The sequence below is a fragment of the Panthera pardus genome, unplaced genomic scaffold (genome assembly GCF_024362965.1).
Source record: "Panthera pardus isolate Hobbes unplaced genomic scaffold, ASM2436296v1 HiC_scaffold_7, whole genome shotgun sequence".
Taxonomy (NCBI): Eukaryota; Metazoa; Chordata; class Mammalia; order Carnivora; family Felidae; genus Panthera; species Panthera pardus.
Window position 1 is genome coordinate 29,825,682 of NW_026527002.1, and position 13,855 is coordinate 29,839,536.

The 13,855-nt window shown below is 38.0% G+C and overlaps 1 protein-coding gene and 1 long non-coding RNA gene across 6 annotated transcripts in view; one reads left to right on the forward strand and one right to left on the reverse strand.

Annotated features, from left to right (window-relative positions):
* LOC109269416 (uncharacterized) overlaps positions 1 to 10,516 on the forward strand; it is a 311,096-nt gene extending 300,580 nt beyond the window's left edge. Inside the window, exon 4 of the long non-coding RNA XR_002081070.2 lies at positions 7,771 to 10,516. This is a non-coding gene — a long non-coding RNA (uncharacterized LOC109269416). The remainder of the gene's footprint in view (positions 1 to 7,770) is intronic.
* The window catches only part of IMPA1 (inositol monophosphatase 1), a 35,862-nt gene that overhangs the window by 16,622 nt on the left and 5,385 nt on the right, over positions 1 to 13,855 (reverse strand). For all 5 annotated transcript variants that reach the window (XM_019453360.2, XM_019453359.2, XM_019453361.2 and 2 more), the window contains 5 exons: positions 13,713 to 13,846; positions 11,637 to 11,741; positions 9,815 to 9,860; positions 7,430 to 7,538; positions 5,991 to 6,099 (listed from right to left, as the gene is read on the reverse strand). In XM_019453360.2, the coding sequence (XP_019308905.1) occupies positions 5,991 to 6,099; positions 7,430 to 7,538; positions 9,815 to 9,860; positions 11,637 to 11,741; positions 13,713 to 13,846 (503 nt within the window). The remainder of the gene's footprint in view (positions 1 to 5,990; positions 6,100 to 7,429; positions 7,539 to 9,814; positions 9,861 to 11,636; positions 11,742 to 13,712; positions 13,847 to 13,855) is intronic.

Here is a 13,855-nt window from a genome sequence, read left to right on the forward strand (position 1 = left end):
CTATCAAAATAACACGAGCATTCTTCACAGAGCTAGAACAAATAATCCTAAAATTTGTATGGAACCAGAAAAGACCCCGAATAGCCAAAGCAATCTTGAAAAAGAAAACCAAAGCAGGAGGCATCACAATCCCAGATTTCAAGCTATACTACACAGCTGTAATCATCAAGACAGTATGGTACTGGCACAAGAACAGACACTCAGATCAACGGAACAGAATAGAGAACCCAGAAATGGACCCACAAACATGTGGCCAACTAATCTTTGACAAAGCAGGAAAGAATATCCAATGGAATAAAGACAGTCTCTTCAGCAAGTGGTGCTGGGAAACTGGACAGCGACGTGCAGAAGGCTAAACCTGGACCACTTTCTTACACCATACACAAAAATAAACTCAAAATGAAGGAAAGACCTCAATGTAAGACAGGAAGCCATCAAAATCCTCAAGGAAAGCAGGCAAAAACTTCTTTGATCTTGGCTACAGCAACTTCTTAACACATCTCCGGAGGCAAGGGAAACAAAAGCAAAAATGAACTACTGGGACCTCATCAAGATAAAAAGCTTCTGCACAGCGAAGGAAACAAACAGCAAAACTAAAGGGCAACCAACAGAATGGGAGAAGATATTTGCAAATGACATATCAGATAAAGGGTTAGTATCCAAAATCTATAAAGAACTTATCAAACTCAACACCCAAAAAACAAATAATCCAGTGAAGAAATGTTCAGGGGACATGAATAGACACTTCTCCAAAGAAGACATCCAGATGGCCAACCGACGCATGAAAAAATGCTCAACATCACTCATCAACAAGGAAATACAAATCAAAACCACAATGAGATACCACCTCACACCTGTCAGAATGGCTAATATTAACAACTCAGGCAACAACAGATGTTGGTGAGGATGAGGAGAAAGAGGATCTCTTTTGCATTGCTGGTGGGAATGCAAGCTGGTGCAGCCACTCTGGAAAACAGTATGGAGGTTCCTTAAAAAATTAAAAGTAGAACTACCCTATGACCCAGCAATTAATTGCACTACTAGGCATTTATCCAAGGGATACAGGTGTGCTGTTTTGAAGACACACATGCACCCCCATGTTTATAGCAGCACTATCAACAATAGCCAAAGTATGGAAAGAGCCCAAATGTCCATCGATGGATGAATGGATAAAGAAGTGGTGTATATATATACAATGGAAGATCACTCGGCAATCAAAAAGAATGAAATCTTGCCATTTGCAACTACATGGATGGAGCTGGAGGGTATCATAATAAGCAAAATTAGTCAGAGAAAGACAAAAATCATATGACTTCACTCATATGAGGACTTTAAGAAACAAAACAGATGAACATAAGGGAAGGGAAACAAAAATAATATAAAAAGAGGGAGGGGAACAAAACATGAGAGACTCTTAAATGCAGAAAACAAACTGAGGGTTGCTGGAGGGGTTGTGGGAGGGGGGATGGGCTAACTGGGTAAGGTGCATTAAGGAATCTACTCCTGAAATCATTGTTGCACTATATGCTAACTAATTTGGATGTAAATTTAAAAAAATAAAATAATAAAACAAGTTATTAAATGTAAAAAAAATAATTCTGTATCCCATATTTCAAAGTTGCTAAGAAAGTAGATCTTAAAAGTTCTCACTACAAGAAGAAAAAAACTCTATTATGTGATGATAGATATTCACTAGACTTATTGTGGTGGTGATCATTGCACAATATATCCAAATATGAAATCATTATACTGTATACCTGAAATTAAAATAATGTTATATGTCTGGGGTGCCTGAGTAGTTCAGTCAGTTTAGCATCTGACTTTCTCGGCTCAGGTCATGATGTCCTGGTTCATGGGTTCCAGCCCTCCGTCTGGCTCTGTGCTGACAGCTCAGAGCCTGGGGCCTGCTTCTGATTCTGTGTCTCCCTCTCTCTCCGCCCCTCCCCAACTCGTGCTCTGTCTCTCTCTCTCTCTCTCTCTCTCTCTCTCTCTCTCTCTCAAAAAAAAAAAAAAGAAAAGAAAAGAAAAGAAAGAAATGTTATATGTCAATTATAGCTCAAGAAAAATTTTAAGAAAAGTGCCACCCCTTTTAGACTAAGAAGTGAAGGAAAAGAATTAGTGAAAAATTAAGGATCCTACAGAAATAAAAGTGAAACATAGGCCAACCCCCAACCCCACCACAACTTAATAGATTATCATAAAACAAACTGCACAGAAGGGCAGAACTGGGAATAAAAAGTTCTGAAATCAGGAACCCTGATCACAAAATGAACAGAAATAGAAAAAAGGAGACCACATCCATACAGAACTACTATAAAATATCAGACATTTGCTAATGAAAGTGTTTGGTTTTTGTTTTTGGTTTTTTTTTTTGGCTGATAAAGTCTCCCCCAAAAAGTCCACAATGAGACTGAAAAAAACTGAAAATGAAATCAATCCAACCTGAATTAAAACCCTCAAACAAATGTTTGTAAATATGGGGGTGGGGGAGGGAGTTAAATCAGAAATTCAAAAAAACTGCTGTAGAAATGGGGTGGGAAAAGGAAGAAATAAAAGATGCATAAACCTCAGAAAAGAAGATGGGGGAGGGGGGAGACAAAATTGTATCATGAATGAAAAGTAGATTACAAGGTACCCTTAGGAGAACAGATGCCAATAAAAACCTAATGAAGGGCAATGAGGAAAAGCAATACAGGAAAGAAGTGAAAAGGGTCAGAGAGAAAGTGGTTGAAAAAGATGACACAAAGCAGGTTGAACATTAATACTAGTGTCCTGAAGAAATGAAAACAGAACAGAAAATGAAAATGAGAACTGAATTAGTATTTAAAACTATAATTCAGGGGTGCCTGGCTCAGTCGGTTGGGCGACCGACTTCGGCTCAGGGCATGATCTCACAGTTTGTGAGTTCGAGCCCCGCGACAGGCTCTGTGCTGACAGCTCAGGGCCTGGAGCCTACTTCGGATTCTGTGTCTCCCCCCTCTCTCTAACCCTCCCCTGCTCACGCTCTGTGTCTCTCTTTCTCTCAATAATAAATAAACATAAAAAATTTTTAAAACTATAATTCAAAGATTTTCCTGAATAAAAAAAGACATGAGTGTACATGTTAAAGGAGAAAACTGCCAGAATGAGCAATTCCAAGATCATTGTACAATTAGAAAGATTAAAAAACAAAAAAGCAAAACAAAACAAAAAGAGCCTCCAAGTAAAACATGAATTAAAAGGCCAAAAAAATTAGAATGGCATCAGATTTCTCAAAAGCGACATACAAAGCAAGGCAACAGTAAAACAGCATTTTCAAGAAATTCAGTCCATACTTTGTTTCTTAAGGATATTACATCCAGCCAAGCTGTTCAAGTTTCAAAGCCACAGAAGAAGAGTTTGGAACATGCCAGAACTCATGGAACTTTATGCACATGTGCCCTTCCCAAGGAACCCATAAAGGATGAGCTTCATACAATCTTAAGATGACCGGGAAAACTTTATAAGATGCCTGTAGCAGTCCTTTTGTTAGGTCCAACAAAAAACTAAGACTAAAGGGTAGAATTGAGACTAAACTGTCATATTAAAAAATGAACAGGCCCGTTTTGTTAAAAGAAAAAAAATTAAATTCATTATAAAACAAAACTCCATTCCAGGCTGTATTCAAGAGACACACTTGAAACAATGATTCAAAAGGGCTACAAATAAAAGTGGACCAACATGTACCAAGCAAATGGCAATAATAGTTAGGAGGCAGAGTTTTCATTTTTGATGTCAAAGTAGACTAAGTCCAAAAGGATGAAACAAAACAAAGGATACTGTAAGTAAAGTTAAAATGATACAGTAAGGTGTAAGTTATGTATAGGCATCAAATAATACAGCTTCCACCTTATATAAGATAAAAGCTCTAAGAGTTGTAGGAGTGCCTGGGTGGTCAGTGGGTTACATGTCCAACTCCTGATTTCAGCTCAGGTCATCTCATGGTCGTGAGACAGAGCCCTGCATTGGACTCCCCCTGAGTGTGGAGCCTGCTTCTCTCCCTCCATTCTCTCTATTCTCTCTCTCTCTCTCTCACCCTCCTCTGCTTGTGTTCTCTGAAAATAAATCAATAAACATTAAAAAAAAAAAAGACTTTATGAGTTCCAAGGAGAAATACTGAGAAACACACTAATAACAGAAGAATTTAACATATCACTCAGTATGAGACAGGTGAAGTAGAAAAATAAACGTAATAAGGTCAATCTTTAGGCTATATATCAAACATTATACCCTGATAATGGAGCATATGCTTTAACTCAGTGCATATGGAACTGTAACAAGCATTAATTATAGAATGCACAAAGAGAACATTAGTAAGTTCCATAGATTTGTTACAATGTAACAAAACTACTAAAATTAAAAAATGAAATTTAAAGAAACTTTCTTTGTAGAAATTTAAGAATAGAACTCTTAAGTGAAAGAGGAAATACAAACAAATTACTGATTTTATGAAAATAATTAGAATGAAAACCCTACATATCAGAATCTACGGAACCATTTAACACAGAGGTAAGACAGAAATTCATAGCCTAGATATTTATATTAATAAAAGTAAAAGAATAAAAGCAAACTCTCTACTTAAAAAGGAACCAAGAAAGGCACAAGGATGAAAATAATAAGGCAGAGAGGAGAAAAACTATAGATCAGATTAATAAATCATAATCCTGGTTCTTTGATAAAACAAAAAAAAACAAAACAAAAACAAAAACAAAAAGAGGGGCGCCTGGGTGGCTCAATTGGTTAAGCGTCTGACTTTGGCTCAGGTCATGATCTCGCTGTTCGTGGGTTTGAGCCCCGCATCAGGCTCTATGCTGACAGCTCAGAGCCTGGAGCCTACTTCGGATTCTGTGTCTCCCTCTCTCCCTGCCCCTCCCTCGCTTACACACTTGTGATTGCTCTCTCTCTCTCTCTCTCAAAAATAAACATTAAAAAAAAAAAAGACAAGCCACATAAGTACTTTAATCAAGATTTACAAAAACAAAGCACAAATATAAAAAATAAGAAGTGACAAGGGAAGACAACCATCGATACAGAGAAACCAGAAATAAATTATAAGAGTCTACCTTGTATCCATTCATGCAAATAATTTGAAAACTGAGAGGAAGTGGGTAATTTCTTAGGTTGCGGAAACACTCCAGATTAAAGGTGGCTAACCAGACATAATAACTAAATGTAATGCCTGACCCCAGACTGAATCTTATATTCGTTAAAAAAAAAAAAAAAAAGGCACAAAGGACATCATATCAAGTGACAAAATTAAATACAGATGGTACATCAGATAAAAAATAAATTTATAAAGTCAATAATTGTACTGTGATCATAGAAGAAAATATCTCTCATCAATCTCAAGAAATAAACTGAAGTATTTAGGGATAAAGAGTCATGATGTAAGTAATTGACCCTAAATTAGTTTGGGGGAAAAAACTGCATGTATGCATGCGCACGCGCGCACACACACACACACACACACACAGGGAATGAAAAAATAAAGCAAATAGGGTAAAATGTTAACAACAGGTGAATCTGAGTAAAGGGATTTTTTTTTAATTATTTCAGCAAATTTTGTCACATATGAAATTGTTCCCAAATAAAAAGGTTTTTTAGTTACATTACAAAATTAGAATTATGGTACTGACCCCAAGCCTATTAATAAAAAAATTTAACTTCTAAAAGAAAATTCGAAGTGCCTGGGTGGCTCAGTAGGTTAAGCGCCTGACTTTGGCTCAGGTCATGATCTCACAGTTCATGAGTTTGAGCCCCAAGTCGGGCTCTGTGCTGACAGCTCAGAGCCTGGAGCCTGCTTCGGATTCTGTGTCTCCCTCTCTCTGCCCCACCCCCACTTGCTCGCACGCACACATGCTTTCTCTCTCTCCCAAAAATGAATAAATGTTAAAAAAAAAAGTTTAAGGAAAATTCATTCTTTAAGATGTTAAATTCTCTGGAACTTCAGGGAATAAATGAAAAGAGCTTACCCATGAATGGGAACACACAAAAGCCTTTCCAGATTAGAAAGAATAATTCTTACAGTCTCTGGTGTTCTAGAAGAGCCAAACTCTGTCACCAAGAGTGATTTGGTAATATCTGAAAGAGAATGTTTTAAATAATCACTAGAGTTTAATAAGAATTCTGATAAAAAATGTGATACTTATAATTTAGAACAATAGGACATTTTTATCCCTCTTCCTGGTTGTATCAAATTTCTAAGCCTTGAAGTATTTAAAACTCTGATAAATTTATTATCCTCAAAGTAGTTGTTTTATAATCATCAAAAGAATCTGCTTCTTAGATCATCCCCCAAAAGTGTAGAATATAACCAATTTGCTTGCATGCATGGTATCTTTCGTGGGAAACAAGCAAATACCTTAAATATTTAAAAAGTAAAACTTGGGGAAATTTAAATACAGATTTGAAATAAAATGAAAGTTAAGTGGTGGCTGACCTCCATTTACTAACTTGACAGCTTATCCAACGCTTTCTGTGCCCTCTTTGAAACAACATGACTGAAGCTCATGACACACGCAACCCTCTTGGCTAACAGGCTCCCTCATGTACCCTACGCGTCATCTCCTCCCACCAGTGGAGACGGACGCTTACCAGCTTGTTCTGAATGTGTTTACTGTTGTTTCCTCTAATACCACATAAGCTAATTAAAAACTATATTACTTTGATTCTAAGATGCACTTTTTTCACGTTAACATCTTAAAAAATCAGGACGGATCTTCCAATCTTTGGGGTCTTCGAGTTCAATAAACTAAACTGAACTAAAAGTGAACTAAATGAACTAAAAATCTGCTCTCAAATTGAGTGTCTGAGGAGAAAGATTATGCAGGTGGAGGGGGATTCTGAAGCATCTAAGTTCTTGCTGCACCTGAAAGAACCACAGGTGCACGCTGGGAAGTGCTGGACATGGTTTATGGAAAAAAGGGGACACTCCTGCCTCAATGAGCCGTCACATAAAAGACAAAACGCCAATCATCAAGGTCATGAAAAATGTGTATGTGTCATGTCATTTTTAATGATTCCCAACTGTAACAGACTTTTATTCTCCCACATTTATGGTCTGACAACTGGCCCCAGTGGCATCAGATCAGAGGAATTTGACAAAGAATTTGAGATGCAGTGGCTGAAACAATGAGCTGTGAACTCCATGGCAGCGGGGAGCCCTACTTATTTATCTTCCTATCCCAGCACTTAGCAAGCTGCTGGGGCTGAAGGGGTGTTTCTGGACTATACTTGAGATCCTTGCTTCTACCACCACATTCAAAACTGCAGTGGAAATTAAGAAGTAATAGGAAAGTATACACAATTTATGAATCTGTTAACAACTGAGTGAACTCTACATGTTAACTCAAAAAATTCAAAACACATGTATGTAATATCAATCACATCAAAAATCAGAGGATAAACCTACCTTCTTGTTTTGAAACCTGTAGTTTTTGACCATTACAAAAGGCTCCCTTTCCTTTCCTGCCGGTATACATCTTATCCTCCAGGCAACTGTATACAACTCCAAATTCCATCTGCAGAAGGAAAAAAGTTTCCTTTACTAAACCTGAGTGTTTTTCATCATCAAATGAGTACTTTTTCTAAGGGAGTGACAAAAAAAAAAAAAAAACAAACAAATCAGGTATGCTAAGAATGTGTTCAAATAACTACTGTGGGATACTTAATGCTAATTTCCAGCTTAAACAGAGGAAAGAGGTCATCAGACTTGAATCCTTGACTCTTGTCCCATCTATTTCTCAATTTAAGAGCACCCGCCTTGACCTCCTGCCCTCCTGCCTCAGATAAAGACAAGTATTTCCTACTTTCTAAGGTGAGTACTTCCTTCCGTATTATGATTCCTACCCTCTCTCAAGCTTCTCTGAAAAACTCTTTCATCAACTGATTCTTCTTCTCTCAGATTTCCATGCTGGTGTACTTTCACACTCAATTTCTACCTCCCTTGCACAACTTTCAAAATGTTACCTTCTCCCTTTCTCTTCACCGCTAAAGGGCAGTCTATACTTTGCTTCTCCTGTTCTTCTAGTAAGAAAAATTACAATTCGACTTCTGCCCTAATCATGCACTCTCCTCAAACTTCTTGCAAAGAAATTACCCATGAACTCCTATTGACCAAATGCCTTCCCTGAAGAACTGCAGCCTGCTGACAATTATCCACACTTCTTCATTACTTAATCCAGCACCTCCAGGTTTCTGGCAGTACTCTCAGTCCTACTTCACTCACTAATCTATCTTGGGGTCAGTTTTTTTAAGGACCTTGTTCTGTGTCCAACCCTTAAAAGTCATGTGGCTCAGGATTTGCTCATTCTTCCATTTCTTCCATTTCCCTTGTAGCTCTCTATATTCTTCTAAGTTCGTTCTTTCCAGTCTATAAATTCAACCACCACTTTTAACTTTGGCCTATGCCACTTATAACCCCATTATCAGAGGTAGGAAGCCAGGTTTGAGTTAGTCTTGCAGCAGCCTCAGCCCGAGGTCAAAAATCACTCATTACCTGACCACACCTCATTCCTTCCCCATGTGTCTCCCTCTGCAAATTTTATCTTGAAAGTACTTCTTGATTTTGGCATTTCCTCAGCCATCCTCACTGCCCCATCTTAGTTCAGAATCACCCTTTGCACCCCTCTGGTATGATATCTACATTGCTGGAATTACCTGTCACTCTGTACTTTAAAACCTCTATTGGTTTCCTACTGCCTTAAAACAAAACCCAAATGTTCTGGCACAGACAGGCCACAGTGCCTCACAACAAAATCACAACTAACTCACCTCATCAATTCTGCTCCTGCCACTTTCAGAGTTTCACTCATGATGAGCATCTTGTTCCCCACACACATCATGCTCTTCTCCAAGCTGTTCCGATTCAAATGCTTTCCCCCTTTTCTTATCTGGCAAACTCCTAAGTTGCTAAGACCAAACTCACATGACTGACTTCTAAGACCCCTTCTGTTACGAAGGCCTCCCCCCAAACCGCTCTAGGCATAACTGGATATACGCTCTTCATGTTCTCACAGCCTTTTTTCATAGTCCCAGCACATATTTATCTGTTTACACATCTAACTTTTGCACGAAGTGTGAGCTAGTTCAGTGGCAGGGACAGCACACAGCCCAGGGCTGATTATATGCTCAAGGCTCCTTTAGCTTCTTTTGGATGTTCTCACTAATTAACACACATTGTGCCTAAGATTCCTTTTTTATTTTCACAGATTTCTTGACTCTCTTGTATACATGCTGGTCAAATTTATCACCAGCTCCTTGAAGAAGATGTTAGTACACATCACTGTTTGACCAAATAGCCAAACAAGGAAACGTAATAGCTAGAGATTATATTCTACTGGGTTTTAGATGTAGCAAGTAATTGAGTTCCTGAACACACTCGGCATTTTCCAACCATGCTTTGGCCACTGCCGCTTTCTGGTCTTTCAAAGTCTCCCTTCACTGACGCCTAGTAAGGCATTCCTAGCTCCAATCCTACCACTTCTGTTAAGCATTTAGATCACAACACCTCTCACATCTGACTCTATTCCAATAGATCATGGTGATTAAATACTGAATTGCATTTCAGTTACTTGCGAGGTTTTTTTCAATTCTTACTTCTCAGAAGACATTAAATTTTTATTCCTACTGGAAAAGGTATCATGCCAACTTTAAGAGTTCTGTAGTGTATTTTGAAATAATGCAGCTATGTAAATTGAATGTAGAGACAAACCTAAATTTATTACAAAGACACATTTACTCTTTCTCATAAAATGAGAGCAAGGCATTTTACCAATCATACATTTAAACAGCATACCTTTTTATTTACAGTAAAGCCAATTGAAACAGCTACAAAAGGAAACCTTAAAAAAAAAAACACACACACATATACATATTTATCAAGATAAGTATTACTTTCAATAAACATGTTCTTTCATAACATAATTGACTACATACTTTTTCATATAGTCTCATCCCTCCTCCCCCATAACAGTGTGAGTAGTATGTCATCTTTGTGTAAATAGTGAGGGGAGAGGTGTATACATACATACACATACATACATACAGGATGCTTCTATAGGCATGAAACATCTCTGAAAGAATTCCCAAGAATGTGGCAACAGTGGCCACCTCCAGAAACTGGTCCTGAGAAACTGGGGTCAGAAGTGGGAAGGACACCTTGCACTGCCTGCCATTTTAGATCTCTGGAATGTCATATGTCATGAACATAGTAACTATATAAAATAATTTTTCCAAAAATAAAAACAAATTCAAAAAAATTTTAATTGACCACGGTTAAAAAAAGTCTTTTTTGGTCATTTCTCCCACAGAGGACCTATAAACATAGGTATTAAATTGTACAGAATAAACTGTTTCTTGTCTTTAACACCAAATTTGGAGCTTCACATCTGAAAAGTAAACTGTTAACCACAGTTATTGCTGTGGCTGCATGAGGGTTTTGAACACATAGGTTGTAATTTCTACTCCAGAATCAAGATGAAGAAAATATGAAAAAATGTGTTCAACTATTGAAAATAAAAAGTTTAAGAAATATTTGAGTTTTCATTGTAACAAAAATGGGATCATAGCATATACCCGCTGTATTATAGTCTTCTATAGGTTATATCACAACATCTTTCCATGTTAACACTCCACATACAGATTTAAAATCTTAGCTTTACAGACTTTAACAATTCTGAATTAGTAAACATATGTATACCTACATGGCAACTTCAAATATAACATCTATGTAAGTCCACCAAACTAGACTACCCATTTTAACGGTCATTGGCAATACCCTCGGGCTCTCTTTCAGTGCTACTATACAGAGATGCAGACTTACTTTGTGCCAGGCACTACACTAAGTTCAAAGTACTACTCACTGAATCTCAAGAACAAACAGTTCTATGAGGCAGGTACCATTAATATGCCCATTTTATACATTAAACAACAACAACAACAACAACAACAACTGAAACTTAGGAAGATTAAATAGCTTGCCCAAGGTCACAAAGCCTATAAAACAGCATATGGAGGCACCTGGGTGGCTTAGTCGGTTAAGCATCCAACTCTTGATTTCAGCACAGGTCATGATCTCACAGTTTGTGGGATGGAGCTCTGCATTGGGCTCCATGCCGTCAGCTTGAGATTCTCTCCTTCCTCTCTCTCTGCCCCTCCCCCTGCTCATGCGTATACATGCACACACTCTCTCAAAATAAATAAACTTAAAAAAAAAGGCATCTGGATTCAAACCCAAGGCTGTTGATCATGCAACCCATGCTCAATAGTTTTCTCTCCTGGATTGAACCCACTCTATATAGACAACATTTTATATGACCCCCACCCCCCATACTGATCCCACTAGCTCCTTAATCTCAAAACAGCAATGTTACTTGCTTACATTTTAGATGGCTCCAATAGTGAGAAAAAGAATGGTGAACAGGGCACTTCACTGCACAAGTCCATGACATGAATATTTTGTCACCTCTTCCATATCTGATGAAAATTCTGCATAATACATTTCACTCTACAAATTATACAATTCTCTAAAGCATCGAGGTCTGTGAACAGAATATTCTAAAGGTCCATTCAGTTAGTATACAAACAGTAATTACAGTATTAACATTTTAAAAACATACCTATGGACAAAATTAGTTGTTCCATCAATAGGGTCAATGATCCATGTAGGGCTGTCGGTTAAGACACTTTTTTCCCCAGCTGCCACAGATTCCTCACCAATGAAACTAAAACCAAGAATGAAAAATTCAAAATCTTTATACTGCTTTCAACAATTTTCAAACTTTTACATTTCCTTAGATTCAGAGACTACTAGAATACATAACAAAAGTCCATGTACCACTTTTCTATTGTTGTTCCTTCTTCCTTCAGACCGGTAAAATGAGAAAACTTTATTTCTCCTGGAACAAAGTCATGTGAAAAATAAAATTCAAAATTCTCAGATGGAATACCAGGAAAAACAAAGGTACACACATGTGTACGCACACACATTTCTCGCAGATGAGGACTTATTAAGGAAATGTGGTTTTAAAAATAAATCCACAAATTTTCTTACGCTCTTCTAAGAGGAGAACCTAACCACCCCTCGCCCTGAGTGTGAATTTGAATTGAGTGACTCCCTTCTAACCAACAGAACAAAGCAGCAGTTATAATATGCAACTCTGAAGACTCATTCACCAAATGGTACTGTGGTTTCTGTCTTATTTATTTTCTCCCTCTCTCGCCCCAGGGCAGGGGAGGCAGCCACCATGTTATAAGGTGCGCTATGGAGAGGCCCACATGGCAAGGAACTAAGGAAAGCTGCTAGTAGACAACCCATGAGGAACTGAAGGCACCAACAATCACATAAGGGAACTTATCCTTTGGCCCTAGGTGAGTCTTGAAATGCCTGCAGCCCTGACCGACAGTTTCACTCTAACTTTATGAGACCCTGACCAGAAGCATGCAGCCAAGCTACTCCCATATTACCGACTCTAGCAAACTCAGATAATAAACGCTTGTCTAGAGCCCCAAAGTTTTTACGGTAATTAATGCAGCAATAGATAACATAGAGATCATTAAATAAGTCAATGAGAAAGCAAATTACCCACCAAAATTACTATGTCTGCATGCCTTCCTTAAGCATGCTATGTAATAAATCCCAGGTGAATTTTGTAAATGGTGTCTGAGTTCATTGGCTTTTTTTTCCCTTTATTATTTTATTTCCTTTATTCAATACCAAACTGTCCTATAATTATAGTTTTCTTTTATCCCCTTTTCACTTAGCTGTAAAACCTTTTTTATTGAGAGGAAGTATATTTAGCCACAGCTTAAAACATTTTTTCTTCTCAATGGCTAAAATACCAGGAATAGTCAATGGCATGAACAAGAAGAGAATGACAATGTTAAAACTTTAAAGTGGTGGGGTGTCTGGGTGATTCATTTGGTTAAGCGTCCAACTTTGGCTTGGGCCATGATCTCACAGTTCACAAGTTGGAGCCCTGTGTCGGGCTCCGTGCTGACAGCTCAGAGCCTGGAGCCTGCTTCGGATTCTGTGTCTCCCTTGCTCTCTGCCCCTCCCCTGCTCACACTCACTTGCGCACTCTCTTCCTCAAAAATAAAAAATTTTAAAGTGATGATGATGTTTCTACAATATGTCTGTGTGTAAGAGAGCCCTGATTTTGGTATTTTTCTCTCAAAATCGTTAGAGTTACCACCACTCTACAATGTAAAAAAGCCTGCAATATAGAGAATAAAACTCAACTTCTAAATCGTGCCTATGGCAGACATTTGTGACCTTAGCTTCCCAGCATCCAAACACTACTCCTACTATGTAGGAATCCAAATATCCCATTTGCTACTTCCTGGCAGCTTGAGTTTGGGCAAACAACCTGAGGTCAGCAAGATGTTCCTTCCCAGGATTTGTAATCTTAAGATAATGAGGCAAAGACATCCAAAGCTATAGGAGAGTCAACAATGAGGCTACTGGTGGCATGTGAAGCAATGGCTCCTGTGGCATCTCAGCTCTGTCTTCCTTCCTGGTTTCTGCCTAAGCCCTGATTCTCAGGGTTTCTGAGCCACCCACCACCTTCCAAATAAATTGCTTTGCAGCTTAAGTCAACTAAAGTCAATTTCTGTGTCTAGATTCAAAATTTTTGTCTAGCACATAGACTCTAACTACATTTTAATTTATCATGTGAGACTAAAATAAAAAATACCTGTGAGATGGATACTTTTCCTTTATGGAAGAGAGAAGCATTTTTTCAATTTTTTGGTCAGTAGCTGTTACCAAATCAGCTGGAGAACTTTTAACCATGACATTCATTTCATTTTTTATAGCTTCACGAACCACCTGAAAAGA